Here is a 23,625-nt window from a genome sequence, read left to right as displayed (position 1 = left end):
TGTTGGTGGGAATGCAAGTTGGTACAGCCACTCTGGAAAACATTGTGGAGTTCCCTTAAAAAGTTAAAAATTGAGCTACCCTATGACTCAGCCATTGCACTACTGGGTATTTACCCCAAAGATACAGACGTAGTGAAGAGAAGGGCCACATGCACCCCAAAGTTCGTAGCAGCATTGTCCACAATAGCTAAATAGTGGAAGGAGCCGAGATGCCCTTCAACAGATGACTGGATTAAGAAGCTGTGGTCNCAGATGACTGGATTAAGAAGTTGTGGTCCATATATACAATGGAATATTACTCAGCTATCAGAAAGAACGAGTTCTCAACATTTGCTGCAACATGGACGGCACTGGAGGAGATAAGCTAAGTGAAATAAGTCAAGCAGAGAAAGACAATTATCACATGATTTGTCTCATCTATGGAACATAAGAACTAGGAAGAACGGTAGGGGAAGAAAGGGATAAAGAAAGGGGGGAGTGAAGCATGAGAGACTATGGACTCTGAGAAACAAACTGAAGACTTCAGAGGGGAGGGGGTGGGGGAATGGGATAGGCTGGTGATGGGTAGTAAGGAGGGCACGTATTGCATGGTGCACTGGGTGTTATACGCAACTAATGAATCATTGAACTTTACATCAAAAACCAGGGATGTACTGTGTGGAAAAAAAAAAGTCTGACTTGCATGGGAAACAGGAATATTGGGTACTCAGACAATTCCCAGCTTCAATTATGTCCTGATATTTTACTTTAGCTTGCCCTCAACTTGCCCGTTTGAGAAATGTCAAGTACTACTTACTTCATGTCTGAAGTGCGGTTCACCAGAAACAGACTCTGAGACAAGGATATGGAAGCAAGTGATTTATCTGGGAGGTGCCCCCTGGGGATACAGGTAGGGGCGTGGAGATTTGAGAAAGGAAAGGAAGGCTCCAGCAGAGGCTGAATTAGTGAGCAGGTAATTGCTGTGGGCAGCTGGGGCTCAGTTCTGCTGGGGACCCAGGGAACTTGTGTAGAGTTCACGTCAGAGTTGCCCCACCCATGGGACAAGGGACCTGGCTATGTATCCACTACTCCCCTCTCAGTCGTTGGTTGGTGGCTGCTTCCAAACTCACTCTCTGGCATTGCGGCCTGCCTGCTGCGTGGCTAAGCATGCTTCTGGCCAAATGATATCCCAGGCAGAGTCATAGGTGCTTTCATAGAAAGCTGTTGGCTCTCAAGGGAACAATGAGAGCTGAGGGCGTCTGGGTGGGGATCAGGATGAGTAGCTTTGGCTGTGTGCTATCTCACACACCGTTCTAATGGGTTGTTCCTTCTTCTTATTGCCTAGACTGTGTGCACATTGAGAAGGCCGATATTTACTTCCTTGTCGATGGGTCTAGCAGCATCAACCATGACAATTTTCTCGAAATGAAGGTGTTCATGAATGAGGTGATAAAGAGGTTCCAAATTGGGCCTGACAGAGTACGGTTTGGAGTCGTTCAATACTCGGATGGAATTGATATTCACTTTATCCTCAGCCAGTATTCCAGTGTGGCAGGGCTGAAGGCAGCCATTGATGACATCCAGCAGAGGAAAGGTGGCACCATGACCGGTGAGGCCTTGAGCAGCATGGCTCAGGTCTTTGTGAACACCACTCGCAGGGATGTGCCTTGGTATCTCATAATCATCACTGACGGTAAATCCGAGGACCCGGTGGCTGAGCCTGCAGAGGCACTGAGGAGAGAAGGAGTCATCATTTATGCTATTGGAGTCAAAAATGCTAATGTTATGGAGCTCAAGGAGATAGCTATAGACAAGACGTTTTTCACGCCTGAGTTTGATTCCTTGAAGGCCATCCAACGAGATGTGGTACAGGACATCTGCTCCTCAGAGAGTAAGAGTTGTTTCTTTAGTCTCTCTTTCCTTCCGAGTGTGTGTATTGAATCTAATGAAATAGGCTTCATTCTCAAAGTGTGGACTCACTGGGGTCCAAAAGTGAATGTTGGACAGAGTGACCATGACCTGGGATGAAGCAAGCTGGTTAGATTTCTCTCTTTATCATACAGCTGTGTCTCCTTTGTGCTGGGTCACAGAAAATTTTTCTCATTGACTTCCTCTTTCACCCCCTTTAAAAATATTTTCATTTTTGTATATATGCCACTCCGGACTGTCCCTGGGGACTTGTAATTAATTGGTTTCAGACTCTGAGTGAATGTTCTGTTCTCCTTGTTGTCCCCAGCCTGTAAGAATAGGCAAGCTGATATCATCTTCCTCATGGACGGTTCGGAATCCATCTCCCCAGAAGACTTTGAAAAGATGAAGGGATTCGTGAAGAGGATGGTGAACCAAGCTGATATTAGTACTGATGAGATTCAGATCGGCCTTTTGCAGTTCAGCTCAACCCCCCAGGAAGAATTCAGGCTTGACCAATACTCCTCAAAGGTGGACATCCACAGAGCCATCACAAATGTTCAGCAGATGAATGATGGCACCCGCACTGGGAAAGCCCTGAATTTCACTCGGCCTTTTTTTGACAGTTCAAGAGGAGGGAGACCCAATGTTCAACAGCATTTGATTGTGATCACTGATGGGGTTGCCCAGGATGATGTAGTCATGCCAGCCAAGGCTCTCAGGGATAGGAACATCGTTATTTTTGCCATTGGGGTGGGAGAAGCCAAAAATGCTCAGCTTTTGCAGATTACTGATGACCCACAGAAAGTGTACTATGAAGAGAATTTTGAGTCCCTGCAGAACTTGGAGAAGAAAATTCTTCTTAAGGTCTGCATTCCACAAGGTGAGTGACGGAGTGTTTGCTATTTGATCCATGAGCGCATCGTAAGTGTCAGGGATGCTGTTGTCTCTCTTAGTAAAATGAAACTGATCCTTCTAGCTAGAGGAGAGAGGAAGTTCACCCTGAGGGGAGGATAGCAGGCCTGAACCCTGGGTGCTGTGGTTTACCTTCCCCTGGGGATTCTTTCCATTGTTCTCATGGCTGTCACCACTCTGGACTCCAGTGACCTGAACCTTCTCAGAACTCTGTCTCTAGAAAGTCCTTACAACTCTTAGGTTTACTCCTCGTAGATAGAAAAACCAGACTGGAATATGTAAACAATTTACTGAAGATTTGGGCATACCAGAAGGGAAATAGGAACAGAGAATAATATCAGGTACACTGGTGCTCTTATGAACTAGAACACAGTTGTTTTCTACGTGACTTTGTAGAGAGGCCTCTCTACTTTGTTGCCAGGAAGGTTTCATATGGCTGCAGTCATCCTTAACCCCATTTTATCTCCCCAAGTTTTTATCCTAAACAGTAAGGTCCAGAAACAGGTGTTCTTCTGCCCAACAGTCTGGGTCTGCTCTACCCCCAAGACTTGCCTTTCAATGTGCAATTGACCGGTAGAATATCTTCACGGACAGCGCTCCCTCCTATCCACAGGGAGTGAGATTCTCCAGCACAATCACATTATAATCAGAATGGCTAACCTTTGGGTGGTCCTTTTTTGTGCTTGGCGCTATTCCAAGGGCTTCCAATATTAAAACATTTAATCTTCACATAACCGTATTAAATAGATACTTTTTTTTTTTTTTAAGATTTATTTGTTTATTAGACCAAGAGAGACACAGCGAGAGAGGGAACACCAGCAGGGGGAGTGGGAGAGGGAGAAGCAGGCTTCCCACCAAGCAGGGAGCCCGACGCGGGGCTCAATCCCAGGACCCTGGGATCATGACCTGAGCCAAAGGCACATGCTTAATGACTGAGCCACCCAGGCGCCCCTAAACAGATACTATTTACAGCTGGGGAAACTAAAGCACACCCAAATCAGGTTATTTGGCCCAAGTAAATAGCACAGCTGAGATTTAAACTTGAGGCAATCTGGTTGTAGAGTCTGTGTGCTAGATAATTGTTCTGCACTGTTTTTTGGTATAGCATGGTGGAGCGTAAGAGGGCCTCTCGAACTTTCATATGCATTTGAATCACCTGAGCTCTTACTGAAAAGCAGATTCTGATTCAGTAGGTCAGAGTGGGGTTCTGCATTCTAACCAGCTCCCAGGTGATGCTGATCCTGCAGGTACTGAAATGTACGCTTTGAGTAGGAGGGTAGTATAGTATAGTGTGTAGTACAGTGTCGTGTCGTATTGCATAGTGTGATATCGTAAGGCAGAACAGAAGGTAGTATAGTACAGAAGACTTTGATAGAGTATGATACAGTACAGAATGTCGTAGGACGGTGTCCAATGGTGTAATATGGCCTAGTAATACATAGTAAAGTATAGTATAATAAAGCATAGTATAGTATGAAATCATATAAAGGAGTGTAAAATGAAACCCATAAAGCCCAACATTCCTGCGTCAACACTATGTGAAGCAGATACTATTACTGTGATACCTAATTCCCAGATGAGAAAAGCAAGAAAGAGGTAAGAAACGAAGATGGGAAATAACGTGAGGGTTTGAACTTTTCAGAAGTTTGGTGTTGAAAACTAGAGCCAGTTTTCTAGAGTATTAAATTAATATTTTTGTTTATATTGAGTAAAGGATATCACTTTGCCATGTCCTTGGTAAATTCAGAAATCAATCGAATAGAGTGGATGTGTGAAATTATTTTTTAAATAAGCATGGATTTTGGGTTGTCCTACATTAAGCTGTTCAGATTTTTCAGGAGTTAAAGTCCATTTTTGTTTGTTTATATGTACCTGGGTATTATTCTGGGCAGAAGAAGAGATACAGGATTCCAGCTTCTCTTTTCAGATTATTTTTTGTACCACATAGTGAATTAGGATTTACATTCATCTTCAGTTTTGTCTTTTGACTTTTTGATAAGATTAGCTGGGTACCTCAATAATGGCTGGAACCTAATTAATTCCAGAATTCTAGAATCATAAAGCTGAATCATAAAGACCTTAGAGATTACCTGGCAAGGTTCAACCCTCTACATTAACAGGGAAAAAAATGCTTGCATATTCTTACATTTACAGAATAAAGCCAGCTGAAATGTTCCTGGGGGAAAATGTAAATTAGAAATGTTGGAATAATATACCATACTGCAGAAAGGAAATTCCTTTTTTTCTGAAATGAGATCTGATGTAGAAATGGGATTTACATCTGTGAAAACTCCTTTTGGTGAATTTCAATTAGACATTTAAAAGTCAAAACAAAACCGAGATATTTTATGTGAAAGGAGGGGAGAAAGGCATTTTCTGTCTTGGCAATTCTGGAAGCATATCTGGCCAGCTAGCACTGAGTGTGTTATTTAGGGGATGAAAAACTAACTCATGGCTCAGTCCTGGATCTCAGATTCCTAAGAAACTTTAAGACATTGTTTATGACCATTTTCACTGGTAAAGGGTCCAGTATTTATTTATTTTCTTCAAATTTGTCCCCTAAAATCTGCAGTTTTGTTTTTATTGATTCTGAGCCAAATACTCCAGTGTGTGCTGGTCTAAGGAGAAAATGTCTGCATGTCTTGGCTTGCACTGGACAATTGCAAGTTATGCTTTTTGTCCAGAAGTAGTTGATAATAGTGGCCCTTTTATCATTGTTAAGTTACACTTTAAGCCATTTGTCCAGATTCTAATTCAGGTGCATCTGTGACCAGCATTTCCTCCCCATTGGAATTTTGTGCACGGTCTTATTATTCACCAGTGAGTGGGTGGGTATAGCCTGAAACATCAGTGGGTTTTCAGATTCTCACAATACTCTTCCAGGAAGGCTTAACAATTTTCAGGTAGAAGAAACAGAAAATTGAGAGTGATTGTCAGTCTTGATCTTCTCTGATATGCTTCCCTGAAATAAGGTATATGCAGAGGTGGTGAATGAGAAAAGAAACTTTCAAGGGAGAAGGAAATAGGACAGCATGTGCTGGAAGAGACTCAAGGCTCATTTATATTCCCTTCTTTATTCATTTATCAAACACTTAATGAACATCTATCTATATTAGGCATTGGGAAAGTAAGATGATGTAATCCCTACTATGAAGGAATCTTTGTTTAATGGGAGAGAGGCTCAAGTAAAGTAGCATGGACGTACAGGGACATTTAATAAGGCAACTTGAGGACCTGGGGACATGAGTCAGAGAGGGCTTTTGGGGGGAGGTCTCTGGAACTGAAACTTGAAGGACATGTATGGGTTAACCAGATTGGGGTGGAGGAGATGGGAAAGGACACTTCAGGTAGAGGGAATAGGAGCTGCAGAGGAACAGATGTATGAAACACTGTATGTTGTATCAGTTAGCTTTGCTGTGTAACAGACCATCCCCCAGATTAAACATTGTTTAGCTTATATTTCTGTGGATTGGCTGCAGATTCTTCTTTCAGGGTTGGCTGATGTCTTCTGGGCTTGGTCATGCGTCTATAGATGACTAATTTGATTTTCTTCTCTTCCACCTTCAAAGGATGCAACATAGATTTGTCTGTAGGACTTGATATTTCCACTCCCAGAAGTCCAGTTCAGCAGAAGCTTCAACGGTTACTGCCAGAGGTGATGCAACAGTTGGCCTTGCTTTCCAACATCAGCTGTAGTGCTGGTGGTGGCCTCAACTTGATGTTCCGCTTCTTGGTCCCTGGCTCAAACGGCCAGCTTATCTTTGACTCAGGCTTTAAAAAGTATAGTGATGATATTATTCAGACATTCTTAATTCATCAGACTGCCACGAGCAACTATATGGATGCGGAATTTTTGCAGTCCCTGGGAGATCATGCTATCCAACTGTCTTCTGCTAATGTGAAGGTAATAAATGCTGAGAACCCATGATACAGTGCCAATTGCCAGGGTTGGCAGGATAAGGCTTTTGTGACTGAGGCCAATAAACTGTTCTTCACTGGAGATTCTAATAGAGGAAAACCATAATCTTACTCAGTAAAGACCAACAAGGGATATGTTTTCATTCAATCAACAAATATTTACTAAGCCCTAGAGGTTCTGTGCTAAATAATGCCAGTAGAGATAAAAAGATAAATCCCTGCCCTCAAGTTACTCACAGTTTAGAGATCCAGATTCTTCCATGGTGCAAATTCATTCCAAAGACAACTTGGAAGATATTAACTCCTTATGGCCACTGATTGTCATGTAGAGTAGGGCCCATTATTTTTTCAGTCAGCACTCTGAACTATCTTTAATAACTAGCTAATGGCTTGTTCGTGGTCCTCCCTTCCTGGTGCCCAAGAACTATTAACCCACTAAAGCCTACAGAGATGAAAAGATCTTATGTGATGTTTATTTGGAAATGACATCCCCAAACTTCGCAAGTTACATTTAGTTCTTCCTTCAATAATGCATCCAGTGGATTTATTTCTTAAAATATGGAATTCACTTTTAAATTAAACATTTTTCTTTGAGTAAAGGTAACACATTTTAATTACAAAAATGCATTAAAATATTGGTATTTTTGCAGTGATAAAGGTGAATATTGTAAGACCATTTCTGGAAGGTATTTTTAAGGGAATACATTAAGCTGGTTCAAATTCTTTTTTTGGCAGGGGCCTTGGGGATGTAGAAGTAAAAGTGAATGTGTAATAAAGTAACAAGTAAACAAAGGGGTGAAATGAAACAGGGTGAAAGGCTGGATACAACCAGAAAAGCTAAGCTTATCCTTGCATTTTTACAAACTGCGCAACTTCCAGCATTTATCTTTCTCCTTTTCCCTTCCTCCCCTCCATCCTTGCTCCCCTCCACCCTCCTCTCTCTCATAAACAACAGGTCCTTTTAGTGTTTACAGATGGACTGGATGATAATTTCCAGAGACTGAAGTTAACATCTGAGCTTCTCCGCAGCAAAGGTAAGTGCTCGTAGTTGCCCTGGGTGGGCTGTTCCTCCCACAGGGACCGAGATCCTCTTTCAGATTTCCAGATGGCGCTGGATTCCATTAAGCCTTCCATAGACTAACCCTGGTGGTTGGAGCTCAGTGCCCACAAGGCTGATGCTCTGTATGAATCAGGGCTGAGGGAACCCAGAGTCCCGTATCCCCGACACTGACCAAGGGTCACTGTGACTGAGACAGGACTGACGAGTAACCAGCCTGGCATCTGCTTTTGAGGGTTGAATGTGCAACTCCTACTTCATTTTGAATGGGTGCCATTTGCTCTTGCAGGCTACCAAGGGATCCATATGTCTCTTTTTCCTGAACTCTGGAATCACTGGGCTTTGCTTTTCCACTGCCCTTCCTTCCTCCTTTGCTCATCAATTCTTCTTCTCTCTCCATTCCCCAAGGGCTGCTACTAGTCTATATGGCATCTTTGTGAAATTAGAACAAGATGCCAATGCTCTGGGTGTATGCGACCCTGTGCCTGGGTACCTGGCCTCAAGAGTAGTAAGCTGGCTGCATTTCAGGGCCCCCCAGCTCCCTCAGCTGGGCAGTACCACCTGTACAGCCGTGCGCCTTTGCTCTTCTGTTCCCATTTCATGTCACATAAGAGCTCTAAGGCAAACTCAAGATGAACAAGCAGCAGCTTAAGCTCCCTGTACTCCGATCCCTTCTCCGCAGAGTATGTTTGGTATATTCCTCTTGAGATGATGCTTTCCGTTGGTTAACAATGTGCTGGAATATTTGCTTGGTAACTTGCTCCCAACTGGATTTACCACATAGGAAGTTTAAAATGTTGCGAATCTTCCGGAAGGGAATTTGAAGTATTTGACAAAAGACGGCAAACTTTGCCTACGTGCTAGATCAGCACTCCATTTCTAGAAATTTATTTTAAGGAATAATTAAGAACATGTAAACAACTTTTAATCACAAGATTGTTAAGTCGCTTGTTTACAATAGCAAAAAGCTGATGTGTGTACGTGTGTGTGAGTTTACTGTTCAAAATATTCACAAATATTTATTCTGAAATTCTATGAATGGTGATTTCCAGACAATTTGAAAAGTGTCCTTGTCCATTTGTTCTCTTTTATGTGGGCAAATCCACATGATTTTTTCGTGCTTTCATCAGTAGGATGGGCAATAATTATCAACCTTCAAATCCCAGTGGCTTAAACGAGCAAGAATATATTTATCTTATGCCTTATGACCATTCATTTGTGTCTCATTCTCTTCACTTAAGGACCCAGGCTGAAAGAGGGTCTGTTCCTGTGGCAGGAGACAGGAAATGGGGCAGATTATGTACTGTTCTGAAAATTTCTCCCAGGGAGTGACACATGTCACTTCTGGTCTCGTTTCATTGGTCAGAAATTCAGTTTGAGACAAGACAGGTGAAGGATATAGGAAAGTTGCGATGATGCATGAATATCTAGGGCCAGGACAAATACCGTTCAAAAGACATGCAAGTAAATCTCCAACCTGCTGGTATTTTGAAGGATTATCTGGGCTCCTCTTTGTTGGCCTGGAAGGTGTGCATAAATTAGAAGAGCTCCAGGAGCTAGAATTTGGTAGAGGATTCATATACAATCAACCCCTGAGCATCACACTGCAATCCCTCCCAAGCATCTTACTGAAGCAACTTGTAAGTATTTTTTTCCTTTTTCACACCATCCTTCACTAGGTCTAGTCATTCTAATAATTTTAAAAACCCAGAGGGAATTTTGTCTCTTTAGCGTGTAATGTGACATAGGTTAGCACAGATGAAAAAAATCATGTCACATGAATTCTGTTTTTCAGGACACAATTGTGGAGAGAAGATGCTGCAATATATATATGAAGTGTTTTGGAAAAGATGGGTACCAGGGTGATGGTGGGAACCCTGGGAGCAAGGTGAGAATTTGTTGGATGTGGATGGTGCCGGGAGAGAGGAGACCTTTTAGCACCGACTGCTCACCAAGCCCTGTGTTCCGTCTTTACCACACCTTTGCTAATTCTACCCTCTAACAAACCTTTGAGGCAAATGTTACTTCACAGGTGTGCAATAGAAGCTTAGAGAGGGAACATTACGTTCCCAAAGCCCCTGTGTCTACCTGACTCAAGGCTCACGTTCTTTCCACTATATGATGTTGTCTCCTTACACTTATTTGACAAGTAATTTCACGGACAAATTTCACATACTCTACTGCAGCACAGAGGTTTTCACTTGTCCACAAGATGTTCCCTTGTGTCCCAGCTGCTTTCTTTACAGTGGCCTTTTCCCCTCCGAGCTGACGTTCTCTTCTAGAGCTTTAAACTCCGAGGAAAGATACAATCACTGGTTCTCAAGTGGTCCCTTTGCATCTCTCTGTTAAGTCCATGGTGAAGCGATAGCAAAATTACCATGTTCCACTTTAAAGGGACAATGAATCTCATTAAAAATGGACCTCAGTCATGCAGGGACGTGAGGTACCCTTCACACATGAACTACAGCTGCACGATGGCGGATCATCACAGATCCCCAAGTAAGGTTGAACCAAACCCATTGGCTTTGCCCATCCTTTCCCATTCTCTCTTTGTAAGGTTTCCTGTGAGGTTGTGGGAATGAGCTCTGACTGACTTTGCAGATCAATCTTGATTTAGAACAGTATAAAGTATATAATGACTTTTTGAGAAAAATTGTAGTTATTCCTTAGCACTAGATTTTTCCTCCTTGCGTTGTTCTTAAGTATCAGACTGGAGAATCAGGAAATCAAGCTTGGGAACCTCTTGACATGTTTTTTTGCAACTCAAGGACTCTGCCTCAGAGGCTGAAGATGGGAATGTTTTGAATAATTCTCTGTCTTAATGTCTGTAAGAATCCAGTGGTGAGTTGCATTCATGTTCATGTCTTTGTTGATCCCAAAGAGAATATGGCTCCCATATCTTATTGAACATTTTTAAGTTAAATAAACACATCTGCCAAAAATGGCAAGCCAAACTTCCCTGAGAGGAAATGGTTTGTGTGTTTAGTTATCTAAGAAGAAGCAAAAAAGAGAAAGAGAAAGAGATTGCAAGAGACTAAACAACTGAGTCATACAGAAATAAACAGCCGTTTCTCATAAGGAGCCTGGACCGTAACACCTTTGCTTACTGACGTTCTGCATAACAAGGTCAAAGTCCTCTTTAAGAGGAACAGTGTTCCTTAAACATTTAACTAGAAACTAGTTTTGGTTTGGATTTTCAGTATAGAACGGCTCAAAACAGTATTTTAGGAAAATAAAAATAGGCTAACGTGCCAACTACTAAGACAAACAGGTATTCAAGTTCTCACTTTAAGACAGACCAAAAATATTTGTTTCTACATGTCCCTACACATTGTGCTCAACATTTAGTTGATTCTCAATGAAATGTCAACTCAGCGAGACAAAGGTATTGATTAGTAAAGTTTTTAAAAATTTTTGTGTTTATTATCATCATCATCATTTTTAGAGAGAAAGCACGAGTGCGGAGGGGCAGAGGGAGAGAGAGAGAATCTCAAGCTTTACTGAATGCAGAGCCTGATGTGGGGCTCGATCTTGTGACGGTGAGATTATAACCTGAGCTGGAATCAAGAGTTGGATGTTTAACGGACTGAGCCCCTGGCCCCTATTAATAACAATTTTATTTCATGTAGATTGAAGAATTTAGAATCCAAGTTATTTCTTTTGATTTCTTTTTTTCTCAGGGAAAGCCTGGTGTTGATGGATTACCTGGCCATCCTGGTGAAGAAGGTGGACATGTAAGTATTGAATCTTATTTTTTTTTTTTTTGATTTGAAGGAATATGGTAAAATGGGTCAAATATTAGAAATACTCAACTGCACTTAAGTCATGAAAATTGTTCTCATCTATGCCATTTAAAATGGGTTTAAAATATCTATATAAAAATAGCCGTTTGTTATAACAAATATTAGGTGGACAAATTCTGTAAAGTTATAATCTCTAAAAGGTGTTTAATGATGAAGGGTGGTCATTTTAATCTGAATTTGAGATAACTGAAACTGTGGTCTATGTCTAATGAGTATGTATGTAATAGTAATTATTAATTGTGAGCTGAATTGCAGGTCATTTGTTCATATTAACGAGGTAGCTATGCTTTTAAGTAATTTAACAAAATAAATTGAAGAGAACCAAGGCCATTCTTGTAACAAGATCCCTCAGATGCCTTCCTGAGTGGCCAAAAGGTGAGTTATAGTTATAGAGTTATAGTTATATAGTTATAGAGTTATAGTTACTCACCAAAAGTTTGCTTACAACCCTGGATATATTCCTGGGCACGGGAAAGTTAGCCATTGTGTGATTGGCTGTGGGGGAAAATGTATATTATAGAGAGAACTGGAATACGATAGGGCCCATCTTTATTACAACACATAATATCAAAGGGATTTTTTTAAAAGATTTTATTTATTTATTTGACAGAGATAGAGACAGCCAGTTAGAGAGGGAACACAAGCAGGGGGAGTGGGAGAGGAAGAAGCAGGCTCATAGCAGAGGAGCCTGATGTGGGGCTTGATCCCATAATGCCAGGATCACGCCCTGAGCCGAAAGCAGACGCCCTGTGCCACCCAGGCGCCCTTCAAAGGGATTTTTAAATGCCTTAGTTTTCAGTTAGTTTTAAATTGCGGAAAACCACTTTACCATAGGTGTCTATTTTAAAGTTGATATGTATACACCCATGGTTCCCAAACTTTTGGTCTCAGGATACCTTTACACTCTCTAAGATTATTGAGGACCTCAAAGAGCTTCTGTTGATGTAGTTTCTATCTATTGATATTTACCATGTTAGAAACTCAAAAGGAAAGAATTTTATTTTATTTTATTTTATTTTTGAGAGAGAGCGAGAGAGAGAGAGAGAGGAGGCATGGGAGAGGGGAGGGGCAGAGAGAGAGAAAGAATCCCAAGCAGGCTCCATGCCCAGTGCAGAGGCTAACACCATGCTCGATCTCGCGACCCTGAGATCACAACCTGAGCCAAAATCAAGTCAGTCACTCTACCAACTGAGCCAACCAGGAGCCCCAGAATGAAAAGAATTTTAAAATATTTATTTTACTCCCAAATAACAAAAACAAGCCCTTAATATAAAGGACACATTCCTTTATGAAAAACAACTGTATTTTCCAAAATGAAATAGATGAGTGAGAAGAGTGGCATTGTTTTACATGTTTTCAATATCTGGCTTCTTAGAAGATAGCTGGATTCATATGTCTGCTTCTGTGTTCAGTCTTGTGATATCGCTTGCTTTGTGGCTTCTTAAAACCTCCGCTGTACACTTGGGAGAGTAAGAGTAAGAAAAGGTAATGCATCTATGTATGATTGGGGAAGTAGTTTTAATTTACTGAGCACCCCTCCCAAAGAGTCTTGGGGACCTGTGTGGTCCTTGGACCTTTGAAAAGTGTTTTTCAAACTGCTGGGCTATCCAAGCTTTAATGTTCTCATCACCCCCTTGGAGTGTGCATTGCTTTACTGTTCTGAATATTTAGGCTGCTGGAACTTGGAAAACCAGCAGAAATGAGAAAAAAAAATGCAGCTGTTGGGAGCTATATAAGCCAATTCATTTCTTTGATTATATCTGTGGGAGAATCGCTCAACTTTTCTGTCTTTATTTTGCCTCAGCAATAATAGTCTTAGATGTTAGAAATACATTCAGAAATGTGGGCTGTGGATTTTTGCTGTTTTGTTCAGGTATGGTGAAAATATTCCTTTCCATTTTTATGATGTTTTAAAATGTCCTGTAAGTGTTATTTTATTTCTGTCTGCTTGACCTATGGTTCAATGAGCCTGGCCAAATTTAAGAAAATAATCAGAGTCTGACCAACCTATTAGGATCATTGACACCAATTCCAGACAAATAATATAAACAAGCCCTTGTCTGTCTAGAGTAAGAGACAATTTTGTCCCCCTTCTTCACTGTCTTAACATCCTAAGACCAAGATGGTTTATAAAAGCTCTCTAATACAGAGCTAGGAATATGATGCGAGTGATATATATACCTTTATATAATTTAAAATTTCATAGTAGTCATCTTAAAGACAATAAAAAGAAATAGGTAAAGGTGATTTTAATGATTTATTTAACCCAGTCTATCCAAAATACAATTATTTCAACATGTAACTAATATGAATATAAAAAATATACTGTCTTTGAAATCCAGGGTGTATCTTACACCTACAGCACATCTCAGTTTGGACTAGACACATTGCAAGTGCATAGGACACGTGTGTGTGTGTATGGCTCTAGCAGATGTCATTTTCTTTTTACTGCATTTCTCACAAGAGAAGGTGACTGCAAAATACGTTGTCCCCTAAATGACTTTTAATGTTGTTTCCCCCAGAGCAGGTCAGATTGGTCTGCCCAATGGCTGAGATCTCTCTGCAGATGGCAGGCTTTAGAATGGGGCTATAATTTGTAGGTTCAAATTGAAAGCATATAACAACAAAGAACTAATTCATTGTTCCAGTTATGTATTACTCCTCTTCCCCAGACCCCCCACCCCACCCCCTGCAAAAGCCCAGTGGTGCAAAACAACAATCAATTTATTATATCCATGGACTCTGGGATGGGGAAACTAAGAAAGGAAGAGCGGGTGGCTCTCTGCTAGGTGTCTGAGGTCTCAGCTGGGCTGACTAGGCAGCTATAGGACCCACTGCGGAGATGACTTCCTCTCTCATGCTCTGGAGCTTGGCTGGGATGGCAGAAGGATGGGCCCCGGTGGTCCAAGGACAGGAATGGCGGCTGGGTTTGAGAGGGAGCACCCACCAGGGAGGGTCCATCCTGAGAGGGAGCATTCCAGGAGACCAAGGCTGAATCTCAAAGCTTCTGAGGGAGCCTCAGAAGTCACATGGTAACTTGTCTGCCACATTCTATTGCCACATTCTATTGGCAGACCAGTTAACTAACTCCAGACCAGATTCAAGGCAGGTGGGGGTGGGGATTAGACCCTTCTCGATGGGGGTGTGGCAAGGTCATAGCCAGAAGAGCACTGAGAGTTCGTTGTGGCCATCTTTGGAAAAAACAATCTGCCAGACTCAGGAATTCTGTATATTTTTAAAATGTACCTATATATCTATATATTTTTAAAATGGTGGTTTAAATTTGTATTGGTTACCTATCAAAGCCTTACATATCAGATTAGATTATCTAGGGTCCCCAAAAACAGTTACGTAACTTCAGTAGTAATAGAACTAGCTAACATTTGTTGAGAACTTTCTATGTGCTGGATGCATGGCTAAACATTTGGTATACATTTCCTCATTTCATTTACAAAATATTACTGTTATTATTCTCATTTCTCAAAAATAACTTGAACCAGCCTAACATTTGAACAGCTTTTGGTCATGTTATTCTTTCCATAGAATCATGGCTATAATTGATAGCTTTAAGCCACTAGTGTGGACAAATGGGAGGCCAATTTTTAGACAGGATAGAGCTTAGTATCTTAATGAGAAACGCAGTAGCCCAAATTTTGTTTCAAAACAATTTGACATAGGTTCCCATTATAATGTGTTTCCTGTTTTTTCATGAGCACATCCTAAAAATGCTTTTGCCCAATTAGAATAAACTTTGAGGGAAATAGGTGACAAATGTCTACTTAAAATATTTAACTTAGTTACAAACGAACATTTTAAAGTCTTTCATTGTGTAAAACAGTAGAATAAGAAATTCTGCTTTTTTCTCTTTCGTATTTTATCAAATAATTTTATTAAAAATTCTTTCCATGGAGTTTCTATATCAGTTTTCCCAGCATTACTGGAGCCTCTGTTTTGGAAACACCTTACCTGATTTTCTAGAGTATATTGTGTTCACTTCTGTCTAAGTTGTTTCAGATAAACCACTTTTGTGGGTGTGTGTGTGTGAGAGAGAGAGAGCAAGAGAGAGCAGGGGGAAGGGCAGACGGAGAGGGAGAGAGAGAAACTTAAGTAGGCTCCATGCTCAGGATGGAGCCTGACGCAGAGCTCAATCTCATGACCCTGAGATCCTGACCTGAGCCAAAATCAAGAGTCAGAGGCTTAAACAACTGAGCCACCCAGGCATCTTTAAGATAAATTGCTTTTTAAGTCTGTTTATAAAGTCTGTCAGTGAAAATTTATTTTCAGCTTCAAAAACTCATTACCTCATTTTTCTTATGAGAATATTTTTATGGTCTTCCTAGTGTAATCATGAATTCTATTGTTTTGAAAAGTGATTTTTAAAAATCTTATTTGCATGACATCTAACATTTGAAATTGTGAGGTCTCACCATCAAATATGATAAATAAATTATCTCTGTTAGATTTCTTTACCTCCTTTTTTTCTTCTTTTTTAACTGATCTGGTAGGCGATATCCATAAGGATCCCATAAATAATCCCATATTAACATTGACTGGGTGTCAACACTAAATGCTGCTCAAAGTTAAGCAATGGAGAGAGTACTCTGAAATATGAGAATCTTTGTGAGGACTTTGTGAAAACTCCAGTTTAAGAATATCCTTTTCTTCCAAGGAGTGATTTTCGGAAAGCATACCTAATTATGTATGTATAGCAACTGAAACTTTAGAAACTGGGAATAGGAGTCATAAGAGTAGGGTTTTTTCTTTTTCTTCACAATTTTCTTTTGAATTTTTAGTTGTGGCAAACTACACATAATGTAAAATTTACCATCTTAACCATTTCCAGGTGTACAGTTCAGTGGTATGAAGCACATTAATGTTGTTACCAACCACCTCCACCACCCATCTCCAGAATACTTTTCATCTTGCACAACTGAAACCCTGTATCCATTATCACGAACTCCCGATGACCCTATCTCCGTGGCCTCTGTCAATCACCATTCTACTTTCTGTCTCTACGAATTTGACCATTCTAGGTCCTTATTAAGAAGGATCATACAGTATTTGTATTTTGGGCTTATTTCATTTAGCATAGTGTCCTTAAGGTTCATCCATATTGTACTGTATCAGAATCACTTTCCTTTTTAAGGCTGAATAGTATTCTATGGTATGTATAAGGACACTTTTTCTTTATCGGTTTATCTGTTAATGGACACTTGGCTTGCTTCCACCTTATGACTGTTGTCATTAATGCTGCTATGAATATGTGTGTGCAAATATCTCTTTGAGACCTAGCTTCCAATTCTTTGGGGTGTATACCCAGGAGTGGAATTGGTAGATCATACGGTAATTCTATTTTTAGTTTTTTTTTTGGAGGGAGGGAACTACCATATGTTTTCCACAGCAGCTGAACTCTTATATTTTCACAAAAAGTGCATTAATGTTCCAATTTCTTCACATCCGCATCCACGCTGGTTTCTTTTTGGTTTTGTTTTTGACAATAGCCATCCTAAAGGTGTTTTGTTTTGTTAAAAAAACTTCAAGAATTTTCCCTTTGTGTCCCTTTTTCAGGGACATTTTTTGGTATATAGCAACTATTTCCTCACGAAGGCAACAACCGATTATTCATGATTGATAACACTGCATAGTACAAAATACTAAAGAGATAATCTTAAAAATTAAATTTTCCCGATGAAACTTAAACACCACACATTGAACCTAAAAATGCAGATGGATGAGGAAGAGGGGGAAATAGACATTTACTTGGCATCTACTGCGTGTGAGGCTTTGCATTCAGCATTTTGTACCTGTTATGGCATTTCATCTTCACGACAATCCTACTGATATGCGCTAATACTTTCATTTTATAGATGTGGAGTTCAAAACTCAGGGAGGGTGACTTATAAGATCAGACAGAGAAGGTTGGAGTTGCGCCCAAACCCCTGTCAGTTGATGCTAGAACCTGTGCTTTTCTCATTATCTATTGCTGTTTAAGTACAAGACACCTCATTTGTCCAATCTGTATGATTTGAGAAGTACTTACATTCTTTTTTTAGATTTTATTTATTTGAGAGAGAGAGAGAGAAAATGCACGAGCGAGTGTGAGCGGGGGGGGGGGGAGGCAGACGAAGAGGGAAAGTCCAAGCAGACTCCCATGCTGAGCATAGAGCCTGACGCAGGGCTCGATCCCATGGCCCTGAGATCAGACCTGAGCCAAAACCAACAGTCAGACGCTTAACCAACTGAGTCACCCAGGTGCCTGTGAAGTACTTTCAGTGCAGAGTCTCATGCATTCAATACAATGATCCTATGAATGGTTAGCATCAGTATTACCAAGATCCACGTTCTATAAATGAAGGAAATTGTAATTCATAAAGTCATGTGCTTATCCAAGCTCACAAAGCAAGTGGGAGGCAGAACTAGGACTTGAACCCAGGTCCTTTCATTCTTGATCTGAAGTGCTTCTCACTTTACTGTGTTCTCTTTTACTGTCCCAGGCAGTGAAGTCATCCAACCTCATTAAACCAAAGTGAGATTACATTTGTAAACCCTCTTGATGAAAACTCATGGGATATACAGTACTTTCTAATTTACATTTAATCAGTTTGGCAAAGGGACAATATCTACCATTCTCTTCCCTATCCAATACTTAGATCCAAAGGTTATATTCACTAATGTAATTTAGGAAGTCATTCTTCACATCCTGATTGGATGCCTGCTGTGTGCCAGACACTATACTTCGGGCTGGAAACCCAGAGATAAATAAAAGAGACATTGTCTTTGTCTCCTAGAAGTTCTTAAAATAGCAGGAAGCAATTTAACACGGAAACAGGTAATAGAACACAATGTAACAGAAAAAGCTTCTCAGAGGAGGAGGTGACATATGATCTATACTTTAGGAATGGTCAGGATTTCACCTAGAAGAGAAAGAGTTACTGGGTATTTACCCCAAAGATACAGACGTAGTGAAGAGAAGGGCCATATGCACCCCAATGTTCATAGCAGCATTGTCCACAATAGCTAAATTGTGGAAGGAACCGAGATGCCCTTCAACAGATGACTGGATTAAGAAGATGTGGTCCATATATACAATGGAATATTACTCAGCTATCAAAAAGAACGATTTCTCAACATTTGCTGCATCATGGACGGCACTGGAGGAAATAATGCTAAGTGAAATAAGTCAAGCAGAGAAAGACAATTATCATATGGTTTCTCTCATCTATGGAACATATGAACTAGGAAAATCAGTAGGAGAAGAAAGGGATAAAGAAAGGGGGGGTAAACAGTAGGGGGAATGAAGCATGAGACACTATGGACTCTGAGAAACAAACTGAAGGCTTCAGAGGGGAGGGGGGTGGGGGAGTGGGATAGGCTGGTGATGGGTAGTAAGGAAGGCACGTGTTGCATGGTGCACTGGGTGTTATACTCAACCGATGAATCATTGAACTTTACATCAAAAACCAGGGGTGTACTGTATGGTGACTAACATAATATAATAAAAAATATTATTATAAAAAAAAGAAGAGAAAGAGTTAAATAATGATTGGTTCTTTGCAGAATCACAAGGGAACCTTCATCCAGTTTTAGCCGCCAGAAGGAACTGTTCAGACACATGTTCTGTTTTGTTTGAATACTGAAGTTTTGTCCATGTGGCTTGAATGAATTGGTCAGAAATATAGATAATTCGGATTTGTATGATTTGGGGTTATCACTATGGACAGTTGATGGATGAACATTCTGATTGTCTTGTAGGTGATCTGATCAGGTCTTTGAGGATATAGAAGTAATTGTAAGGACAGCGTCATATTTTAGTCACTGTGATGGTCATTATTGCTGGTTTGAATCGGTTGGGTGATGATGGAGATAGTTGTTTGACTGTCTCTGTGTATGTCTTTATTTCATAGGGAGAAAGAGGCCCCCAAGGCCCTCCTGGACCCCGAGGTGAGGAAGGATGCCGAGGTGTGGGAGGACCTAAGGTGAGTGTAGACTTCAAGCTGTGGAATTCTTTCCCTGTCTCTGTTTTATCCCTTGAGTTTGAGGAACATCTTACTTCTTCAACATAGCATCTCAGCTCTTTCTCAGACTGAGGGTTTCCCAGAAGTAGAGCCTGAGAAAAGGAATCAAGTGCAAATAGTTTATTGGGAGGTGATCTCAGTAAATACTAGCAAGACAAGGGAGAAAAGGAAGGAAGGTGACCTAGAAAAAATATGTTATCAATTAGATTACCACTGTGGGTAGATGGAGCCTAATTCTGCTGAGGAACTGTGTGAGCCAGCGTTGAACATGCACCTCAACATTGTCCCACCCAAGGGCGGAGAGAGCTGAGGCATTTATACACCAAACCCTATCAGGCATGATTTGCAAGCTGCTGTCAGTGGGTATTAATTCCCCAGCACTTCTGAGCTACATTGCATGTGGACAGGCTCTGGTACCAGAACAAGCCCTCAGGAAAAGTCATAGTGCTGACAGTTGGAAGGGGGTTTGAAAATACTGAAATTTTAAAGCCTAAAGAAATAATGGATGGGTCTCCTTTTTCAGTGGTTTCATAAATGTCTCTTAACCTTCCAGGATTAGAAAAGCTCCTTTAATAAGGCCAGAAAATTACCTCTACAATCTCCGAGTCCTATAGAGAGTTTTTCTGACCATAGCAACCCTATTCTGTACATTCTATCAAGTTACGCTTTCAGTTAATTTGTCCTATTGTTCCTGGAATCCTTCTCATGCTCCCTAGCCAGTGTATTCTCACTTTTGTTTGAAAATATATGATTGAGCTATTAATAAGTGGCAGATCATTGCCATTTCCTGCTCACCCCTACTACGTGAGGAGTTACCGATACGAATTTCTCCAAGTCACAGGCAAAGGGGGGCAGTAGTAATCAGAGTGCTGTGATGCCCACTATAGTCACTGGAGAAGAAATCTTCATTTTGTTCTATGAATTGCATTTTCTTGGAATTTGGAAATATATGGTATCTTAAGTGAAACAAAGGTTTAAAAATCTTATTCAAGCTCAATTCTTTTTATTTCTTCCTAACTTTAGGGAGCAAGAGGATTTTCAGGAGAAAAGGTATGTGACCTTCCTTCCTCTGCTTAAACTGGAGAGCAATTTCTTTGGGAAACAGTACTGACGCCACTTGCTTTTCCTTTGCTCGAGTGAGGTGGGACTTAAAACTTTTTGACAAGGGAGTATGTCAGATGATATTAATAGTCAAACTGCCGTGCTAATGAATGGTTTAAAGCAGGGACATATATGAAAATGTATAATTATCTATAATAATTGAGCCACCATATTTGTCACATGATGCTCTGGAAGAGTTGGTCCTGAATTCCAGGTGTGGTCATCAAGGTGAGTACGGAATGGGAGATGGATGCCAGGACAGGGCTGGTAGGAAAGGAGCTGGCACAGTAAGAGAATGACTTTTCTTTCATTCAAAGGCAAAGTACCCACTCAGTCATTCATGCACTCAAAAAATATATTTGTAGGTACCCACTCTGTTTCCCACATTATCCCTGGGAGTGGCTACAAAGTGATGAACAAAACAAACAAGGGCTGATAGAGCTTCTTTACTCATGTCTCCTGGTACCACTGATTTACCCTTATGGCCTGTGGCAAATACATCACGTAACTGTAGTCTGAGAGTTCGGTGTGCGTATTTTCATGCACTAACTCAGCTATACTTTGGTTTTAAAAAAGTGCCTGAAACTTGATTTCCTCGTACTGATAGTGGGAGCAAATCAACTATTCCACACATGTAATATGCATTTTATTTGGCTTGCAAAACTCTGGACCTTTTTTTTTTTTCCCGAAAGATGCTTTATAATAAATGTGGTTTTTAAAAAACGATTTTTATTTTTATTTGAGAGAGACTAGAAGGAGAGAGGGACAACAGGAGCAGGGGGGAGGGACAGAGGAAGAAGCAGACTCCCGCTGAGCAGGACCCTGGGATCATGACCCTCCTTGAAGGCAGATGCTTCACCGACTGAGCCACCCAGGTGCCCGTATAATAAATACAACTGCCGTTCTGAGATAGTTGGCGAAACGAAGGGCCCATGAGTTCGAAGTGATGGAATATTTGATGAGATGTCACTCTGTAGCTGCCAATTTTTACTCTTATCCAGTTAGCTTCAGGTTTTCCATTCTTAAGGAGTTTTCTTATGGTAAGTCTCCCCAAATACATACGTATGGATACACTCCCATTTAATTCCTCCTTAATCTGAGATCTTCTGAGTTTCCATTTGTGAATTAATTCAGACATATTTGCCAGTCTTTTTTTTTTTTAAGATTTTATTTATTTATTCAACAGAGATAGAGACAGCCAGTGAGAGAGGGAACACAAGCAGGGGGAGTGGGAGAGGAAGAAGCAGGCTCACAGCAGAAGAGCCTGATGTGGGGCTCGATCCCAGAACGCCGGGATCATGCCCTGAGCCGAAGGCAGACGCTTAACCGCTGTGCCACCCAGGCGCCCCTTGCCAGTCTTTTTAAATTAAAAAAAGCCAATGGCAAAAGGACCATCTTTAACAGGCAGACAACCGGTGGGAAATATTTCATTTAGTCTTGTGAAAGAGTTACTACTTGTTCCCTGTGCAAAAGTTGAAAAAGAAGTCTTCCTATCCCTTAAAAATTTGGGTTTCTTTTTTTCTTATCTTTTTCTTTGGAAAAACAGCGTATAAGGCTAGTGACTATTTTGGGAATGAAAATGATCATTGTTTTTTAATATATGAATGCAGTATATAAATGTCACTTTGGAAGTTCTAGATTCTTCTCCCAACAACAACAAAAAATATTAGCAAGGAAATTAACATCAAAGCAATATGCACGTACAGCTGGTTCTCTTTTCTGTAACAGTTTTATCTTCCTTTGCTCCACAGGGAAGCCCTGGTGATGAAGGTGTTGATGGCTTGGTTGGGGAACAGGTATAGAAAGTTTCTCATTTCTATGTTTCTCCTCTACTAGTTTGGTATTTACACTCTCTATTTATACTTTCCAGGACATAGTCTAGAAATGTTAGCATGCATACTCAACAGTGTCTAAAGTTAATCTATTATTTGACCTTATCTTCAAAATATAAGGACCCTAGAAAAGTAGCTCTAATTAACTGCCTCCCATAATAACATGTTATTGTCCAGTATTTTATTCCCATTTATTTTTGTTAAATTCTTTCAATTAAATATTATTATGATTATTGTTTTGCTTAGTCATTGCTTATCCAGCTTTGCCCTCATATTTGTTACTTTCACTGATGCCTTCAAAGGAACATGAAAGATCTTGTTTCTTTTGCCTAAGGTACAACTTTTAAAATTTCCTTTAATGGAATTTACAAACTCCTTTAGTTTTTGTTTCTCTGAAAATCTCTTTATTTTACCATTTTTCTTGAAAGATTGCTCTCGGGGAAAGAATGATTTTCTTTCAGCACTTAGAAAAATGGAATTTCATAGTCTTCTGGCTTCTGTTGTCTTCTGTCTCTCATTAGCGCTGTTAAGAAGTTACCCATCAAACTCATTTTGTTACTTTTGTCAGCAATCTTAAAAAAATGTATCATGCTGCTTTAAAAATTTCCCTTTCTTTCTAGTGTTCTGCAGTTTCAATATGATGTGTCTAGGTGTGGGTTTCTTTTTATTTAACCTGTTTGGAGCTTGTTAGGCTTTTGAATCTGAGCATTTGTGCTTTCTGTCAGTTCTGGAAACTCCTTAGCAAATTCTCATTTTGAAATGTTTATCCTTCCCATTTTCTCTATTATCTCTTTATGGAAGTCTAATTGGAAATTTGTGAGACCTTATGCTATCCTCAATGTCTCTTAACCTCTTGTTCATATTTTCTGTTTGTCTTTCTGTACTGAATTCAGAGTACTTTCTCCAGTTTCAAGTTCACTAATCCTTATGTCACTTGTGTTTAACCTGTCAAATGGATTTTTAATTTCAATTTCTCTGATTTTCACTTTAAGAAGTTCTATTTGATTTTTTCTCAATTCTGCTTGGTCTCTTTTTTTTTTATAATTAATTTTATTTTATTATATTATGTTAATCACCATACAGTACATCCCCTGATT

At 40.3% G+C, this 23,625-nt stretch overlaps 1 protein-coding gene across 1 annotated transcript in view; it reads left to right on the top strand.

Moving 5' to 3' along the window:
* Positions 1-23,625, top strand: part of LOC105241345 (collagen alpha-4(VI) chain) — a 106,238-nt gene that overhangs the window by 31,996 nt on the left and 50,617 nt on the right. Inside the window, exons 7-16 of the mRNA XM_034662019.1 lie at positions 1,325-1,870; positions 2,216-2,770; positions 6,372-6,706; positions 7,676-7,754; positions 9,272-9,417; positions 9,573-9,665; positions 11,458-11,511; positions 19,485-19,556; positions 20,619-20,645; positions 22,448-22,492. Coding sequence (XP_034517910.1) covers positions 1,325-1,870; positions 2,216-2,770; positions 6,372-6,706; positions 7,676-7,754; positions 9,272-9,417; positions 9,573-9,665; positions 11,458-11,511; positions 19,485-19,556; positions 20,619-20,645; positions 22,448-22,492 — 1,952 coding nt within the window. The remainder of the gene's footprint in view (positions 1-1,324; positions 1,871-2,215; positions 2,771-6,371; positions 6,707-7,675; positions 7,755-9,271; positions 9,418-9,572; positions 9,666-11,457; positions 11,512-19,484; positions 19,557-20,618; positions 20,646-22,447; positions 22,493-23,625) is intronic.

Source organism: Ailuropoda melanoleuca, chromosome 6 (assembly GCF_002007445.2).
Source record: "Ailuropoda melanoleuca isolate Jingjing chromosome 6, ASM200744v2, whole genome shotgun sequence".
NCBI classification, from domain to species: Eukaryota; Metazoa; Chordata; class Mammalia; order Carnivora; family Ursidae; genus Ailuropoda; species Ailuropoda melanoleuca.
This window is presented reverse-complemented; position numbering and strand designations above follow the sequence as displayed.